Raw genomic sequence first — 19,169 nt, 5'->3', positions numbered from 1 at the left:
CAGGCAGCATGACGGGTCAGCTCTTGGCAGCACAAGCAGCTTCATTAGCAGAGAAAAACAGTGGGAGCGGTATTAAGAAGCTTAAACAAAAGGTGTGCTGGATATATGAGTTATAACTATATTTGTCTGCCTGGACTACTTGGAAGCCTTCATCCATTTTTGGAAATGTTTTATTTGGCTCTCTCCCTCACTATCACTCACTTATCTCTAATGTCTTTCCTCTCTTCAAGGTACAACCCCGAACTCTCCGTTCTCCAGCCACGCAGAGTCCCCGACCTTCCCGTCCTGCTCGGGCTCGTGGAGCGACGAATGCACCATTTGCTACGAGAACGTGGTGGACACAGTCCTCTACGCCTGCGGACATATGTGTCTCTGCTACGCCTGTGGCCTCAAACTCAAGAAGATGGCCAACGCCTGCTGCCCCATCTGCAGGAGGACAATCAAAGATATCATCAAGACCTACCGGAGCACGTAGGCTCGCGCCAGACAATGTGTCGCGTGGTTCAGCTCGGGGTTTTCGAAGCCATGTCAGACTTTGTAAAGACGGACGCAGCACAAGTGAAATGCTCGTTTGTGTGTGTGTGCAATCTGGCTCAGGTACTCTGCAGCAGGACTTTAAAACGCCTTCATTTAAACAGTTTTAGCGCCGTTTTGTTAAATGTGCATCTTTGGAAAAGCTCACAGTTCCTACCTGTGAGGTCTCACAATTAAGGACCTATCAACGAGATTCACCATAAAAAAAGTGTGCTCAACAGAAATAAAAATATGTACTACTGCCGGAAACGCAGATGGGACCATGACCTACTATCCAGTGACTCTGATGTGTGCATCTGTTGGGAGAGAATGTAATCTGAAGAGGCATCTGTCCTGCTTCCTGCAGAGTAATACTTCATACTACTGGTGATAGCATTGCTGCTAGCTAGTTTCACGAGAAGTAAAATTGTCCAGAGCTGCGGAAGAAACGAGGATGATATATATATATTTGGTTTCACCACCTGCTCCTCCGCTCCTTGTCAGAGTGAATTGGGTCAAAAAGTGTTGTTTTAAAATGGTAACATTCTCTAAAAGTGTGCGATAAAGTATAATTTGACATTTCCTGAATGCTTCCAGAGGCCAGTGAGGAATGAGTAAAACGTTTTGGGGGTTTTTTGCAGTGAAACCTTTGCAGTACGATTAAAATAAGCCATTTTTTTAATACTCCTCCTGCAATAAAAACTCCTTAACCTTAAGGGTACAGAATATATAAATAAATAAATCTCACTCCCTGCTGTGCTTCTGTGAATTTCAGGCAGGCCCGGATTGTGCGAAGGGATGAAAAAAAAAAAAAAAAAAGTGTGAATGCTGTCACCATAGAAGGTCACGCTCGCAGTGAATGAGGATGTAAATCAGGGAAGAAGGCGCAAGAGAGGATGTTGTATGTTTCGGACGAAGACAGGGGAGGAAGGGGCACATTTTGCTGTATGTCTGCACATTGTTTCCGTGCAGAGAAAAAAGTGTTTGCTCACTCAGGCACACCCTATACATCAGACGTTTGTATGAAAGCCTGTAAAAAAAAATGTGGGATTTGCATGAGTTGCATGTCCTGCTCCTCGGTGGCCTCAGTAAGCCAGCTGGATGCTGTGATTGGACAGAAGTCATCCAAATAAACATTGGTGGGTAGTAAAGTATTTGCTGAGTGAGCACATTAGAATGATGAATCAACCTCTTCGTTGTTTTGCGAGAAACCCATGAAATCCCATCATAAAGTCCCAGATAGCGTCGCTCACTTCAGGCTACACACTTCTTTCATATGTACATTAAAATTAAACATGAATATTTGCTTTCAGTGATGTATTTCAGCAGATGGAGTCTTCGAATGGAAAAAAAACAACAAAAATCAAGCGAGTGCAGTCAGTGACAAAGATGTAGCTTGTTATTGTGGGAGATTATGAGACTTTCATTTGTATATCAGCTTCTGAGTGCTGCTTTCCGTCTGTAAAAGCAAACTTCAAGGACATTTTCACTCAACCAATCCTCATGCATTATGTACCGCTTTGAAATGTTACGAAATACAATTATTTTCAGGTGTAATTTTGGCCTCGCTGAAACATTACTCAGTAATTTGTAAAGTGGTGAGTGCTGATTTTGTTTTTTGTTTTGCAGCCTTGGAGGGCAAATCAGCAGCTATGTTGTATAATGTTTGAGTCATAGTTCCGTTTTCTTGTGTGCCTTTAAAAAGAGAAGTCTGGACACACTTTTGGTGTGTTGGGCTCCTCACCGTGAAAACCAGGAGGTTCATATCTTAATGTGGTTGTGAGGTCTCTGGTGTGTGAGCTCGTTTAGCCACACAACCTACCAACACAAACATTTCAGTGTGCTTATTATCAGCGTGGGAATTTGCTCAACACTAAAGATGAAATGTTTAAATATTGCCTTGTCCCCTCTATCACCACATTGCATTGCATAATACTGGAATTTTGTTGTGCTCGAGAGATGCTCAGCTATCTGTTTTTGTTTTTCTTCCTGACCAAATATGACCTAGCAGAAATAAAGCATTTGTGAAACATTTTTGATAGAAAAACAGATGGTATAGATGAGTGTAATATTAACTGTACACTATGATGTTTATTTATTTTGTCAATGCTACTATAAAGAAATATCGTTTTGTTTTATATGTATGGCTATATTGTCCGAAAAAGTAAGAATATTGTTTATTTTATTGTTGTATAGTTAAAGATTTTTGAAATGATTCCATCTGAAATGCTCTATGGACCTGTCAAGCTGATTTTCACTTGAAAAGGGAATAGTTTGACACTTTTGGGAAATACCCCTATTCACTTTCTTGGCAAGTTAGATGAGAAGATCAATACCACTCTCCAGTGGTGGAATGTACCAAGTATATTTAGTCAAGTACTTGTACTTCGCTTGAGTGTTTGCAAAATATAATACTTTATACTTCCATGAGTGAAATATCTTAATTTTTTACTTACACACAAATGCCCCAGTAATAGTTATGGCAATATTGTATATAATAATATAACCAACGGGAATACTTATATTTTTGATACTTAATACTTCTTTTCCTAAAAGGTGGCCACAATCAATGTTTTTATAATAAAGATGTACAAAATGCCAGCGTGAAAAAAATGTGACAATGTAAAAGTTTTCACTTATTATTAAACAAATCTGCACATACCCTCGGCACCAAACAGCAGACCGACACATTTAGTGACTAGCTGGTGAACATAGAGGAGCATTTAGCAGCTATAGATCCAAACATTTTCTTCAGGAGTTGGTGGAGACCAAAAACAGAGTTTAAATATACAGGATTCAGAGCATTACCATAGCCTTAAACAACCGTTTTCTAAGCAAAGATACAGTGGAGTACCTGAGCAGAGAATTAAGTTGCTCTCCGTCTGTGTTGTAATCCAGGCTTCTCTGTGCTTTGTTTAAATAGCCGGGTTGGCCGCTTTTGCTTAATTGCATGTGAGTCTGCTACAATTGCTAGCTGACGGTCACCACTCTGCACTCTGCTCATACAATGGTTACAGCCTATTTGTCATAAAAAGTGTGGTACCCGCCCTCCGGTTCCCCTCCGACAGCACTTTTGCCTTAGTTTGCACTGTTAGCTACAAGCCGCCGGCTCACCTGTCGCCATGCTGAGAGCCGTTGAGAAAAACGTAACTTTAAAAACTGGATATGGAGAAACTGATTTGGTCCAATATAAAAAAAAATCTTTTCATCCAATTCTTTGCCAGAGTGTGAACAAGCGTATTTTCCCCAAGATGTCAAATATAGGCTACTAAATCATGCCATTAAAAGGGAACAAGATTTGTGTTATGTTGGCATTCGTTCCCCATTACTTGGTGAAAATCATCAATTATTGGTTTGTCCTACTTGCGCTTATTTAGTATCTTGAATTTGTGTTGTAGTGAAGACGACATGTAGTTCCCATATGATAATTCCGACAGCCTGTTTTTTCAAATGTGACCAAATATTTGCAGTCCAAACAAACAAACAAAACAAAAAAACACTCAGGACAATAAATCAGCTCATAATTTGGTTTCCTTGACTTGGGATTTCTATTAATTGTTACAAAAAAAGGTAGTTTGATTATATTCACTTTGATAAATAAAGTTTACGTCTGATTTCCTGGCTTTAATTCTGATTTATTACATGAAACATAACATTTTGAGCCCATACAGCTGGACAAGAGTAGGCCTATCCCCTAATTTGGTTCATGCATTTGACTCGAATTGCAATAAAAAAGTTAAAATTGACCATTTCCATTTCAGAGCTTCAGTCTTAATGTTTTATGCACAGCAGGAATCTAGTCAACTTGGCACACAGACCGGGAAAGAGAAGAGTATTAAGGCCATTACCTTTTCCCAAAGCGATCATTATAAGCTACAAATGCCTGATGCAACGTATCATGCTGGAAAATTCCAATTAGACAACAGTTCGGGGAAGAAAAAAAAGGCAGCCATCTTTAACCCAATCACTCGCCACAGTAGAGTACTTGTCTAACACCCAGCCATATACCATATGAATAACAAAGGCAAGGGCTTTTAGTAAACAGCTATAACTCACAGAGAAACTGTTTAGAGTCGTGGTATGTAGACCTGGCCTGAGTGAACATCATCTGTTATTTACGGCCCTGCAGGCCTGGCTCTAATGCAGCACGGTTTTATGCTGCACTCCAATACAACCCATGACGTCCCGACATGAAACAGGCAGCGGTGGCTGTCGTTCACGGCCAAGTGTTCTCAGAGGTGCTGGGGAAATACACAGCCAGGGTCTGTGACAGTGACACGAATACAGTATATCTCACTGGTTTCTGTGTACACACAGACTTTCCACTCAGACCTCTCAGTGAACCTGGCGGCCGGCCTTCTGAAAGCTTAAGGGCTTGGCAGACTTGCTTGAACCGAGTTGTGGTATCTCTTCTAGACAGCCGTTTGGTCAAACACACGGCGTCTATTAAGGTATCAAATTTGTATTCCGAGACAGCACTACCCTATCGATTTTGAATTCTAACTAGACATCAGACGGACAGGGTTTGAGTTTGTTCCTCTGTTGCAGTTAAGGCTTTAAGCTTTTGGTGTTCGGCGTGATGTAAAATCTTTTCCTCATTGAGGTTTGCCCGAGTCATGGGACAGACTGTGAGGAGAAATGCAATTATATTTAAAAATACAATTTTGTTCATAGTGCAAAAGGGATCTCACCGCCACATTATCTAATTACTGTGTTGATGAAGACAGAGTTGAAGGTTAACTGTGGTGCGTTGCTCAATCTGCAATGAGAAGCTGAGTGCTGCTGCCCTCCAGAGGCCAGAGGCAGCTCCGGCACCCAAATCCCTCAAAGCCGAAACCATCAGCAGTGGTTTACTGATGACACTAGACCGGAAGATGTTGCTTCATCGCCGTGCTCACAACACGTTTGATTTTATCCCTTCAAGATGTCATTAAAGAAAAAATGTAAAAATACTTTCGGACTCAGAGCCTACTAGTTTTGGTGCCACATTCCAATTGGAAAACATTACAAGCCAACTGATTTTCAATTGTGTCACATTCAGTTAGGACACATAGCCATAAGCTCATTGAGTTTCATTCTCAATTTGGTGGCCACAGGGAACCACTGACAGTAACTTTTTGTGGCCACGGTTGAACCCCGACTTTGAATCAGTAGTTTACATTGTTTTTTCCATTATGGAATAATAAAATCTATTTGCCAAAATACTGAGATTCACTTCTTAAAGTCAGACTACTATTTTGAACATCAATAATAAACTTCCACACTCAATAATCATTATATTCTAAGTTTTGAGCATCTTGTGACATAATGACTGAAACATAACCTTCAGCTTTAAGTTAGAAACCTCTTAAGGGATCTTTATCTCACCTGCAGCACTCCCCCCCCCCTCCACCATTTGCAATTGAGTACAACAAGCAAGCAAATACAGACACACAGCCAGCAGACAAACATGGTATGAAGATGATCAACGGACACCCACACAGCCTGGTTCCAAGCCAGTGAGTGTAGTATGCGATCCCAACAGAGGAAGCAGCCAGCAGTGTGGACATATTTCACTTTACATTCCTGGAGGCTGTAAATCTTATTATATTTCAGGCACCAAATCTAATATATCAAAAAAAATATGCAATGTCTGACACCAGAAAAAAGCATCGGTGTTTTGATTTGGTGTTTCTCTGATTAAAGCTGAAGGCGACAATATTATTGCCTACCACTCCGCACTTTGTAACTTAAACTTTTTCTTTAGTCAGTTGATGCAAAATTGAGCAGCCGAGTGACCACAGAATGAAAGCCATCTAAACCAAAATGCATATGTGCCCGAGTTGTAGAGTCGTAGCTGCCAGAGGAGGCCCATCAGAGTGGATTGCAGCACTGTGTGGCTCAGTGTTATGGGCAAGAAATTACATGCATGTCAGGCAGCCAAGTGTGATCTAATTTATCTGTATAACAGCGTCCAGCTGGTCAAACAATTCAGCTCTATTGCATATGCACAGATGTGAGTTTATACTGGGTATATAAACACAGTCGATATTGAAATCTCTCAAGGCAGAAATCTTTTAACGCAACGCATTAACATCACCAGTGATTAGAGCCTGGGATACGTTTTGATTATATTGTTTATTATACGCCACATTAATTCGCAATTAATTCAGTAGATGATTAGTCCCTTCTCACACGACTATCACAAGCGGTGATTGCCGCACAAAAGGCCACATGTGGGATATTAAAGTCAAATTATATAATTTTTTTTTTAATTATTTTTGTTAGAAATAAAAAATTATAATAATCAGCAATCAAAAGGGGAGACATTGATATACTGCTTTCATGGTGGTAAGACATGAGCCAGTCTACTTGTATATAACGTACAAACATGAACACTTATCTCTGTCCTGCATGCGCATGCGCCTACTGAACAAGCCCCAAAACAACATTCACCGGGGGAAAGTGCGCTGCTCTCGTCAGTTTGAAGGCCAGATGGTTAATTATCTGCTCAGCTGCTGCAGATATAACAACACGTAAACGTACCTGCATTAGTCACCTGGGTCCGGACGGTTAGATGATGGTGGGATCCAATAACGACACGCAGTCTGGCCCACGACATGTTGGCTCAAGAGAAAACGTGTCTTTCTCCTTCGGTGTGACACCTGCTCGTTGTCAGCCAATCAGCTGCTGCCAATCAAACACCGACACGCCCCTCCAGTAGAATAAGAAAATAGCCCCTCTCAATCATCTATGACCCACTAGAAATGTGTGGAGGTGTCTGCAGAGACATGCCCTCTATATCTGTATTTTCACATGTTTTATTGTTTTGCTGTGTTCCAGACTTCTGGGCCTCAGAAAAAGAGTATGTGGACCACATAAGGTGTTTTAACATCCAACAAACAAGCTGAGGTGTCAAAAGTAGACATTCTATACTCAAGTATCCTAAAAGGGAAACATGACACGCCCATGATCCATCCATAAGAACATTCGGGAGGTGGTGTTGATGAAGGGATAGTGGAGTTCATGTCAAAAAGAGTCACATACTGACACACTGTACTAGAAGACCAAACCTGTAAAGTTGAGTGATGAGTATTTCTTTTAATAAAGGAAGTACTAATGAGTGTTAAAAAGTGCATTTATTTAATTAATTTGTTTGGCACTTCAGTTATCATCACTGGTCACACAGTTAACATAAAACAAAAGTGAGCATCCCAGTAAACTGCTGCAGCTGAAGAGTTATGTCAAATTTACTGCCCAGCAGAAATTCAAAAATGTTATCGTTATTAAAAGTTTTGAGAAATGTTTAAGCCGTTGTGAAATTGTTTGTATCAGAACATTTCTTACAACAATAATAAAACAAGTAATAATATGATTTTTAAGTAATGAATAAATACAATGTTCACTGATGTTACATTTTGACTTTGGACCATTAGCCTCTGAAATGAAACAACAAAAGAAAGACATTTTTAAAGGGAGATCTTCAGGAACTGCTTTTTTTGTTTTTGTTTTTTTACATTTAAGTGCAAGAAAATACTGTGATAATAAGAGATGCTCACAAGTTGCTTTGTTTGGACAATATTACACAATTGAATGGATAATATCACATAAAGGTGACATACAGTATAAAGAGATATAAAAACATGCAGACAGACAGCACCGAGGTGAGACTAACACAAAGCAGCATTGGCAAAAACTGAGATTTTCTTTAAGAAAAGGAGGAGAAAAAGGTTTAACTTCAACAGCTCAAGGCATCGTCAGCATAATGAATCATTTCAAACATGCAGTAAGCTTTAAATGCTTTAAAAACGTTTTTTAAAATATTACATTATAAACTTACAGACAAAGGTTCAAGGAGTGGACACAATTATATCTTAGTTCAAGTTAAAGGTTATCACTGAAGAATATCATTAAACCATTCTTCCACTCTGGTGTTCTCTTTGGCTGTGTCACTAAGTCTCGATATATTGCTCCTAATACAACGACTCAGGCACTGTATCACGTAGACTAATTTTGACCAGATGTCTCATTTCATTTCAAAGTCACAATTTGATCTGGCTGTTCGTTTTGGCAAAAGGTACCGGGTGAGATTTGAAAGTCTTAGGGTCAGCCTTTTCTTTTTTTCACAAAATAAATGCATCTGTTTGAGTAGTCTTTACACGCATGTTCAGAGTTCTGCCAGCTCCACACATGAGCACTAGTGCTTTTTCTCGAGGTAATTTGAGGGAACCCATCCCTTCCTTGGTCTGCCATTGTCCAGAATCTTGCAGTACCACCATCCGTTGGGGTTTCTGTCCAGGACTTCCAGACTCGTCCCCTCTGGAAATCCCATGGTCTCCTCGTCGCCATGGTAATCTGCTATAGAGACATACACCTCTCTGAGGTTGTTGTGGATGATGTGGGGCTTGGGTTTCACTGTGGATATGGGAAGGGCATTCTTCGGAGAGCTGAGGCCGAGGGATTCAGAGCTGCCGGTACCAGATCTGTTCCTGTTGGGTAGCGCTAAGTTGTTTGGCGCCAGGCTACGTGGCACAGTGCCGAAGGAGGCGTTGCGGCGCACTGTGGGGCTGGCGCGAGGGTGGTCCGTGGAGTTGAGGGACTCGTTTCTTCTGAGAGAGCCAACGGGGCTTGGACCGTCCCTGATCGGCGCTGATATGAAGACAGACTGAGGTCTCACAACCTGCTGCTGTTTGGTGCTATTCTGCTTCCGTGAACCAAACAGGCCGATGGGTTTGGAGAGGCCACCTGGAGGCTTGGAGGGGATGGGTGGGGTGACCTTCTTTAAGTTTTGGTTGATGTTGTTCAATGCCTGTACCCTTTGTTCATTCTTCTCCAGGCTGTTGGATTTGCTGAGGCTTCCAGGTTTAGTCGGGGTGCCATCAGATTCAGACCCTGCGATGTCATCTTGTTGCCTGGCAGGCTCCAGGAAGTACGTAGGAGCCCAACCCTCTGTATCCCCCCAACGGATATACCACCAACCACTCTCCTGCTTCTCCAGCACCTCCACCTCCACTCCAGCAGGGAAGCTGAGCTCAGACTCTTGGACTTTCTCGTAGGGATCCGTGGTGCGATACAGGCAGATGCCTTCTAGGTCAGAGTCTCCGCGGCTGCCTTTAGAGTAGATGGAGGAGAGGTCGGAGGTGCTCTGAGAAGAGAAGGAGTCCTCCGAGGAGATGACCGAAGCTGTCTCTGAGTCTTCACCTTTAGTTTTGCTGCCCTTAAGCTGCCCTGTTGGCCGCAGCTGTCTCCTCAAGGTGCTGATGTCCATCTTCTCTGCACTGGACGCCTTGGATAGTTGTGGTTTAGGCCTCACCACTGGCTTTAGTTTAGAAGACTTGATGGAAGAGCACGCCTTGCTTTCCTCTTGGTCTTTCTTATATCTTGACAGATCTGGGGTGGACTCAGTGGAGGCAGATTTAGGACTGGATGCCTCCTCAGTTTTGGTTGAAAATGGGCTTCCATTCAAGTCTATCTTGAGCTTGTTACCCGCAGATCTCCACCCGCCTGATGTCGGGTTTGCAGTCTTGCCAGTTTCTGACAAAACACTTGTCTTGGAGGAATTTGAGTCCCTGCTGCACTGCCGCTCTGTCGTCTCCCTGAAAGGCCGGAACCCATCATTCTCATAGATACACTCTCCGTCTACCTCCGCCTCCCCCTCTGCTTCGTGGCCATCTTCGAATGACTCACACATCTTGAAGGAGGCACTGTGAAGGGATGAAGCCGGAGAAGGCTTTGAGGACAGGTGGGATCCTTTCTCTGAGGAAGTGTCCTCATTTTTTACATCCACCAAGGAACCTTCTCCCCTCAGAAACTCAAACTCAGACTCCATATCCAGATCACCAATGGCAGGGACATCATATTCTGGCTCTTCATACACGGGCCTTCCAGGAGACACAGGGGACTCTGGAGTTTCAGACCCGGGGCTGCTGGGAGGTGCAGTCTCCACTGAGTCTTGTTTTTTAACAGGTGGTGCTGGTGGTGGAACCTTTGGGCGACAAAGAGTGCTTGTTCTGCGATTGAGGTTGGGCTTTTTACGTTTGTCAATGTAGGAGCAGGGAGCCCAGCCCTCTTTCTCTCCAATGTGTACATACCACCAACCACCAGAGTTCTTCTCAATGACCTAAAATACATATTCAAAATAAAAGAGTTTAGTCTTTATATGATGGCATTTGAATTTGATTTTCTCTTGGGGAAAGCAGAGTTGTTACTAAAATATGATGAATAAATTGATACAGCAAGAGATGTGGTTGGTACCCACATTTAAGATTGTCGTGTTACTGACGTTTACCTTGAAAAAAGAGAGCTTACCTCTGCTTTCTGTCCTCCATTGAAGGTGATACCATCAGATATACAGGATTGGAAATCTGCAATGGTATAATACTCGGCTTCAACTGTGGGGGGCTCTGGTGGGGAGGGCAACTGAAATCCCTAAGGACAAAAGAAATTGGCACATTTAGAAGAACTGTCATTTGTTTGGCACTCAAGTACTTAAATATACTTAAGAACTCAGATCTACCAGATATCTGACAACTGTAGTAAAGTACTTTAACGTAAAACTTCTCAGATGGTTTTGTTTAAATAATTATTCAGGTAGGAGTTGATAGCAAAATGTATTTATTCGTTTCATCTTACAACCCGACACATTTATTCAGGGCACTTACCAGGGTTGCATCTCTTCGAGGGGGAGGTTTTTGCCTGAGAACTGGGGAACCTATGAAACAATCACAGAGAAAAAACATATATGATTGTTTAGTTTAATTTAGGAATAGACATTTAAAATGAATGATGTTTACAAATGAGTAAATCATAAACTACTGTTACAGACCGACAGAAACATTTACAGTTACATGACTAACCAATTTCCACACGGTGAGGGGCGATGCGAGCTACAGCCGGTGAGGAAGGCTCTGCTTTACTTTTTCCATCCTGCGGGGTAGTAACAGGGCTGGAGTCACCACAAGGGATTGGCAGGCTGATCTCCTTCTTGACCACTTGGGGGCTCTCTGGGACTTCTTCAATCTGAACATCTTTCTCACTAGAGGCTTTCTTGTTGAGCAGGTTACTGATCTCCATGATGTTTCCAATGATCTCCACTGGTCCCGTCACAGCCTTTTTGTGGGGAGAGAGATCATCCTTCATCTTCTTCAGGTAAGAGGCTGGAGCCCAGCCTTCTTTATCCTTGTACCTGGAAAGTAAGTTGGAAGAGATACAAAACATATTTTCTTTAATGAAAAACATTTTTTTAAATGTCTGAAGCAAGTTAGAGGAGGCTTACCTGATAAACCACCAGCCTTCCAGGTTCTTCTGAATCACCTCCACAATGACTCCTTTCTCGAAAGCAATTTCATCCTTGCCCTCGCTGGTGTAGGGCTGCACCGTTACGTACTTCTCTTCTGCCAAAGCAAGAGCAGATGATGACAACAAAGCTACGATTATGAGGGCTTTGAAAACAAAATAATCACTGGAAAGTAAGTGTGTATATTCTATAAATCCGTTCTATCGACTTTGTATATTTATATGATCAGTGCGGTAATAAGAAATAAGGGTGAACAAATACACAATGATAGATTATCTTGAAATTCATTGGCACCAATTTTACAATACGATACTGTAGGAGAGGTGTTTTTTTCTTTCATACAGACTGGAAGTGTTCTGCTAAGTCGGTTCAGCAGACAGATGCACAAGTAGATGTGCTGTGTATTGTGCTCCATTTTTTTTTCATGAAACTGAAAAAACTTGATAATACAGTGAATAACTAAATAACATAATAATAATGTTGCAACCGTAGCAGTTTATATTTCTCCGTAAAAAAAATTGTAGTCAAACAGTCGTCATGCCAAATCATACTCATAATCGGCTGAACAGTCGTAACACGTGGCCGACCATGAACGCAACATCCTCGGTTCGTGCCGTTCCCCTTCTCTCTCTCTCTCCTGTCATCTCTCTACCATTACATGTCCAATAAAATCCATGACAAATTAAAGAGTGTCATGTAATCACATATAGTGTGTCATAATATCAAACAACTTAACATCACTAACTGGTATTTATTAAGGGGAGCTACAGCATATAGGGTCAGACAGCGTCCTTGGCCTTGTGACGGCACGTCTCCAAACTCACATAATAGAGAGTGGAGGCATCATGCTGATTTATACACTCCCATGAGGCCAAGGGGCAGAGCAAAGACATCATTTCCTGTCATTATAGCAATTCCTGTCTAAATACAGACAGCGCCGGGAGAAGAGGCGTGTCCAACTCTAGCTCCATATGCCGTCCTCCCAGTTGGTAAACAGGAAGCAACATTCTGGTGACAAATTATTCCGTTTTCCTTTTTCTCCACCCGTTTCCGAGGTTGAGCATGGGAGCTGAATGGGTGTGGGACGGTAAATCCCTTTGCTTGCAAAAACTCGAGTAAGCACCACGGGTAAAGATATTTCTGTATGCTTTATTTTCCTTTTGCCCGATTCTTCCGGCCTCTTTGTGTCAGGGCTGCTGAAACGTTTTCCTCTCACCAACCCCGTTCAAACAATATCCAGCCGCGCGATGAAGGGAAACTCTGAATCAGATGTTATGTTAACCACAACATGCATCGCCTGCATCAGTGTTATAAATTATTCCTGTAGAGTCAGCAAAATATATGTCTTCATTTTTTTTTTTTTTTTAATAAGACAAAGTAGGATTCAGTTCTAGGGTGGAAACAACTTTCTGTTCACTCCAGAGAGAAGCATCCACTGCCAAGCGTTAAGTTTGGGCTGAACTCAATAGCTTATCCTAACTCTATTGTCAGTAATCCAAATGCATCTCCTGTAAAAAAAAAAAAGAAAAAAAAAAGAAAAAAAAGCCCCCTTGACCTTGGTAAGAACATGTGCAAGTTTGTGATTGGCAATATCTTGCTAAATATGTGAGGGACCAATAAGGCCCTTTGTTTATGTCAATATTGGTTGCTATACACACCACAGGATAAATGTGTTCCACATTTGTTTAGAACACACATTCATTAAATAAACTACATGCACAGTTCGTTTAACCATAAAGGCAAAATATGGCTCTAAAATGTGGCCATTCCAAAGTCTATTACACAACCTCTTTCAGATGAGTGGCCCGTTTCGTTCTGTGATTCTGGGAAGATTGGTTTTGGCACGGGTAGTTTAATTATCTCAAAAATGCTTACGTGGGGCAATTTTGGAACATCATTTAGGCTTAGCATCAATAATTGGTGTTTAAAAAGTTGATGATTGACCTTGGCTTTCAGGCTCAATTCATAATGAAGTAAGTTAGTGGTTCGTTAGTGGTGGATTGAGGCTCGCGTGATGAATGCATTCGCTGGAAGACAACACAGGACGAAAGACTGAACAAATGTGTGCATATGGAGAGGGAGGAGATGACCCATGTGATAAGAAAGAATAAGTAAGAAGGGTGGGGGGAACGAGAACAAAGGGATGGAGGGAGGGAGGTGATGCACCATCTGTCTAAGTTCACCTCGGCTCTGCTGTCGGCTGATGACGCCCCCTAACGTCCATCTCCGATCCAGCCTCTTCAGATGAGCCTTATGCCGCTTAGTAACTGACAGACAGAGTGACCAGATGACAACAAACAAACAAACAAACAAACAATGGAGACATGAAGAGCAAGCACAAATGTTACACAAACACATGACGCACAAATGACGAGCCCCATTATTAGCTACATGGGGGACATTGAAACAAAAGCACAACATGGTGAACGGTTAGAGTGGATAGATGGAGGTTAGAGAGGAAGTGTTGAACCCAATATGTCTTCTCTGTGGCTTGTAATTAGGATGTTGTTAGCGTTGTTTTTCCCATCCTGTTGTGTTAGAGCATCTGGGACACACATTTGCTGCTGCAAGAATGTCATCCAATTAAAAGAACAGCTGAGAGCGCCGCTGGTCGGAGTCTCAGGTCTACATTTCCCTACAGCGGAGATGGTAATGATTTCTGCAAAGGCTTGTGTGACATGCAAAAATGATAGAAGAAGTAAAGTATCTTATGTGAGAAAGAAAACCTTTAACATCACTTTAAGATGCGAAATTCTAAATTCAGACCATTAAAACAGCAGTAAACAACTATTTGCAATGTAAATACATAATGGAGTAATGGCATCCTGGGCAGATTGAAGTCACTCTTCCTCTGTGTGTAATCCGAGCTTCTCCGAGCTTTGTTAACGTAGCCAATTAAATTAATTGATCATTAGAGGCAGATGTTTATGTGATTAAACAAATTGCTAAATAAATCTCAGCAGATAATTGGAGGGGGAATATTAACACCATATGAATATGTTAGCGTATAAAAACGGCAATTCACCATTTTATGTGGACTATGTACTGGACCATTTCTTGCCTCTGAGCAGTTTCCAGGCAACCAGCAGAGACTCCATGAAGTCACTAGTCATAGCCAAACTGTTTAGACATAATGTGTTTAGCCTTAAAAGGTGGATTTCAGAACCGTTGGACAGAGCTACTGTAGGCTAGCTGTTCCCCCTGTTTCCACTCTCTGCTAAACTAACCGGTTGCTTGAATTAGTTTCACATTTACTTCAGAGACAGAGCGGTATCAATCTCCTCATTTAACTCTCCGCCAGGAAGCAAATAAGCATGTTTCCCAGAATGTCAACTGTTCCTTTAGGCAGTATGTTTATTTTTTGTGTAGAATTTGATGTGCATTCATTGGAATTATATCATCCTTTTCCAAATAACTGTCATGAATTCCATATCCTGTTTCGGAAATATGTGCTTTTTTTTGTGACAGTGCGGTGGCACAAACTGCTTCAGGCCACAGGACTGACAAAGAGATGCTTTATGAGTTCCATGCCATTGCCATGACTGACTAGACACATAAACACTAATTGCATTGACAGATCGTCCTTCCCGAAACCTCCTGGCAGCGAGCCCCAGCTATCTCCGACAGGCAGATAGGAGTGCTGGTTGCATTTGTGTCTGTGTGCAGTCATAGATATGTGGTATGCATACATGTTGAAATCATTCTGAATGTGGAGAGAAGAAGATTTAAACATATTTGACACATTGTGAAACAGTAACAGTAAAGTCTCATGTATTCTTTCATTAGATATACCACCACCAAGGCGATCCAGGGGCCTATTGTTACAGCATTTGTACAGAAAAAGATGTTTTGGCCACAGTGCTGGAAAATCTTTGTTTGGAAGTGTAATTTGCAACTTAATTATTTCCGTGCCTCCAGTTTGCTGGGTTTTCTCTTACACAATGCTGCATAAATCTTGACAGAGAAGCTGCAGTTGCTACATTACCTGTCTGAGACACTAATTGACTCTGGTTGCTCTGAGATTTACATTTCTTCTCCACTGATTTTGAAAATGCTTCAAGGATGAACCGATGGCTTGATAAAACATATCCAGCAGGTCCATCAGGATGACCGCATGATTGGACGGTGTCCTCACATGCATGATTATATTCTGGCAAACCAAATATTTGCGTAGGTGTGTTTCTTTTCAGGGTTTTGGTGTGTTTCTTATCAGGGTTTTGGATTCCTCCCCTAACTCCAGTAAGCTCCCAAAAACGCAACATCAACACTCGTCTGCTGTACAGTAACGTATCTGCAATCCACAACGATAAGCAGACGTTGCATGAAATAGCAAAATTCATGTCAGAGCTCGTTTAAATTTACAATAACCATCATTTAAAAAGCACCACCCATGATTAATCTCACCTTTTATTCCTCGCTGCTCGAGGAAACACACGTCTCTTTCACAAGATCACCCCGTGGAGGTCATGTCGTTTAATATTGCACTAAACCTACTCTGTACAGGACATCACTTCAGTGGCTGTGGTCTGTCCTCTCCTGGCACTCCTTCTTGTTGTTTACCGAGGCCTGAATCTACCCTCTGTTCCAGCGTGCTTATGATGGCAGCCGGACAGAGAGAAGAGTTCGCACCAGTCCAGCGTCAGCCGTTAGCGTAGGCCCGGCGGCGGTGAAGTAGAGGCGAGGTTTTCTCCATTTTGTCACAGATGAAAGGACGATTGAGGGTAGAAGTGTGGTCTGTGTGTGTGTGTGTGTGTGTGTGTGTGTGAGGTCGTGTGTGGGTGGGCTGGCAGCGGCAGGAGTCTTAAGCAAAGACTTACCTTCCCCAGCTTTCGAGGCGCCCAGCTCCAAGTCATCCCGTGTTCCGCTGTGGGAGTTGAGATAGGTAGCAGGGACCCAACCCTGCTCCTCCGCGGTGCTGACGAACCACCAACCTGTGGAAACATACAGAGGCTGAGAATCACCAGGACTATGGAGAGTGTACCAATGTGAACAAACATGTCAAACACGTTACACAGCAAGAGGAGATTGGTTCAACATTTTTTTTTGCAGATGAATTTGGGCCGAAAGAGAACAATAATATTTATCTACAAAGACAGATGAAAATGAATGCAGATGACAGTTTGGCTTCTATCAACTGAATCTTTGTTTTAGTCATTGACCACATGGAGGCTACAAATGAACATGAGGAACATAACTGTGTTCCCAATAGAATCTATAACTACGATCAGGGCCAAGAACATGAGAGTAAACACCGCCTAGCTGTAGCTCGACTCAGGGCGACGTCTTGTTCAACCTGCTTTTCATCAGGGCCAGTCATGATTTCAGTGGGCAGGGCATTTCTGTAACACTGCTAGCCAAAATATCCATTTGCAATGTGACAGCTGATTGGACGAGTATGACAGCATTGCCTCAGCTGGAAAGGTGCACGTACAACGTACACACATACGATCTTTTGCTAAATCACTTCCACAAAGACTCCACCCACATTTGTGGGTGACATAGCTGGCACAAAAACAGCCCTGCGTGGTATGCCACACATATGCTATTTGTTGTGGTAACAGCAATACAGTATGGCTGACAGCTGTCTGAACGAGCGATAAAGAGGAAAGGGGTGTTCCACCACACTTCCACAGCTGGTGCAAACATCCAGTGTACATTTTCCTACAGAAATGGTAAGTTATGAGGTAATTTAGTTGCACACAAAGAGAAGCAGAATGCAGTATGGTAGACATTAGCAGTGAGAAGATTATAACTTAATAAATGATAGGTTAATGATAATGCTAAAATGGAAATAATAGCAACATGAGTGGAAACTCCTATATGAGATTGTAATGATCCATCTGCACTTAGTAAAATGTTTATTCATTACTTCCTTCATTTTGGAGTCATGCATCACAATTAAATCCGTTGCAATCGAAGACTGCTATACATTAGAAGAAGTTATCACTGTTCGAGGTAGAGAGGAAAGTACACCATGTTTCCTTCCCTACAGCGGATCTGCTTTATGTGGAGAAATCATTTTGGTATGTCAGAGAGATTTTGAAAAATTACAATAATTTCTTTCACACCTGCTCCATCATGGCAACTTATCTTTCAGCGAAAACAAAACTGGAGTGGAGATGCAATCCTCTGCCAACACATAACAATTCCTCAGCCTGCTGTTGTATTCAGAGACAACATGACTTTTGATACAATGTATTGATTTCTGCATGAATAGCCGCAGGATTGTGTATCGGGTTCCTTTTTCCAGGCGGTTTCACACTGCAGTTATGGTTATGAAAAAAACAACAGTTGTGTAATGTTGGCAATCTCAAATTCTGATGACTAACATAACTGAATCTGTTCACCAAATGGAAAGAGGCACGAGAGATGACGGATCAAATAAGTGTGGAGGAAGTAACCCCCAAAAAATATTTCCTGACCTTTTGGTAACTCACAATCTCTGTGATTTATATGAAATATGATTGATCTAAATGAACTGACTCAGCTGCTCAACATTTTTGCGTAGAGTTTGGGTGGGTCCAGAGAGGAAGATGCTGTTACTGTCTCTGGCTCTGAACGACTCTGGCTACGCCTCAAGTACCTAACAAGCCATGTAATGCGCTCAGTCTTTGCACCAAAGCTGTGGCTTGAACAAAACCTCACGCCAATAATTCGAACAAAAACAAAATGTTGTCTATAATATTCAGGACCTCTTCTTCCACAGTTGAGCCAAGAACCTTTCGAGAAGATTCAGTTTGTTGTGAAGCATGAATTGCACTGACACTAATTTTAAACGAGTTCATTACACCAACATTTTACTTCCTGTATATCTCATTAAGTCCCCATTTAAATCTGACAGGTCGTGTTTAATGAACAGCAAAGGGCAACATCAACTACATTAGTGGCACGTTAAATTAAAATGTCCATTATAAAGAAAGGTCAGCTTGGCAGGAGTAAAAAAGACCCGCGTCAGCTCAATGAAGCTAAAAAAAACGTACAGTTGCAAAGTGCCATTTTTACGGCCTTCTGGGAGGAAATGTCATTCTCACCTCAGTAAACTGACACTTATAGAAATGTAAGCAAATATATGAATAGGTGTAGGCATGTACTTTAATTGAGAGCACTTGAATGTAAGTCTGAATATACATACGCAGCAAAGTCACACTGCCACTTTAAAAAGGCCTGTGTAAATATATGCTGTTATTGATGGCAAGAGCTGCTTGCCTGTATTTTTCAGCCATCCTCCCATATGGCAGGTGCTTAGGCTGAGTTCACTGAACCTCAAAAGAAGCAATAAAAGTACTTTTAAAAACACACACACACACACGTTACCCAAGTGCTGATTTCCTGGACATTGCAGGTTTATAACGGGCAGGTTGCAATTATATGTAGGAAAAAA

At 41.9% G+C, this 19,169-nt stretch overlaps 2 protein-coding genes across 3 annotated transcripts in view; one reads left to right on the top strand and one right to left on the bottom strand.

The window, feature by feature from the left end:
• LOC311021235 (E3 ubiquitin-protein ligase NEURL1-like) overlaps positions 1-4,148 on the top strand; it is a 30,022-nt gene extending 25,874 nt beyond the window's left edge. Inside the window, exon 6 of the mRNA XM_084021689.1 lies at positions 231-4,148. Within this exon, the coding sequence (XP_083877815.1) occupies positions 231-475 (245 nt within the window). The 3' untranslated portion in view covers positions 476-4,148. The remainder of the gene's footprint in view (positions 1-230) is intronic.
• Positions 4,149-7,616: 3,468 nt separating this feature from the next.
• The window catches only part of LOC311021399 (SH3 and PX domain-containing protein 2A-like), a 44,704-nt gene continuing 33,151 nt past the window's right edge, over positions 7,617-19,169 (bottom strand). The window contains exons 8-14 of one of the 2 annotated variants that reach the window (XM_084021949.1): positions 16,606-16,719; positions 13,972-14,055; positions 11,768-11,885; positions 11,349-11,677; positions 11,154-11,203; positions 10,801-10,920; positions 7,617-10,612 (exon numbers count right to left, since the gene is read on the bottom strand). In XM_084021949.1, coding sequence (XP_083878075.1) covers positions 8,690-10,612; positions 10,801-10,920; positions 11,154-11,203; positions 11,349-11,677; positions 11,768-11,885; positions 13,972-14,055; positions 16,606-16,719 — 2,738 coding nt within the window. In that variant the 3' untranslated portion in view covers positions 7,617-8,689. The remainder of the gene's footprint in view (positions 10,613-10,800; positions 10,921-11,153; positions 11,204-11,348; positions 11,678-11,767; positions 11,886-13,971; positions 14,056-16,605; positions 16,720-19,169) is intronic. The other variant, XM_084021950.1, reaches the window with a different exon arrangement.

This window comes from Eutrigla gurnardus, assembly GCF_963514095.1.
Source record: "Eutrigla gurnardus genome assembly, chromosome: 11".
Classification (NCBI taxonomy): domain Eukaryota; kingdom Metazoa; phylum Chordata; class Actinopteri; order Perciformes; family Triglidae; genus Eutrigla; species Eutrigla gurnardus.
The sequence above is the reverse complement of the archived record's forward strand: the minus strand, read 5'-3'. Positions and strand labels throughout refer to the sequence as shown.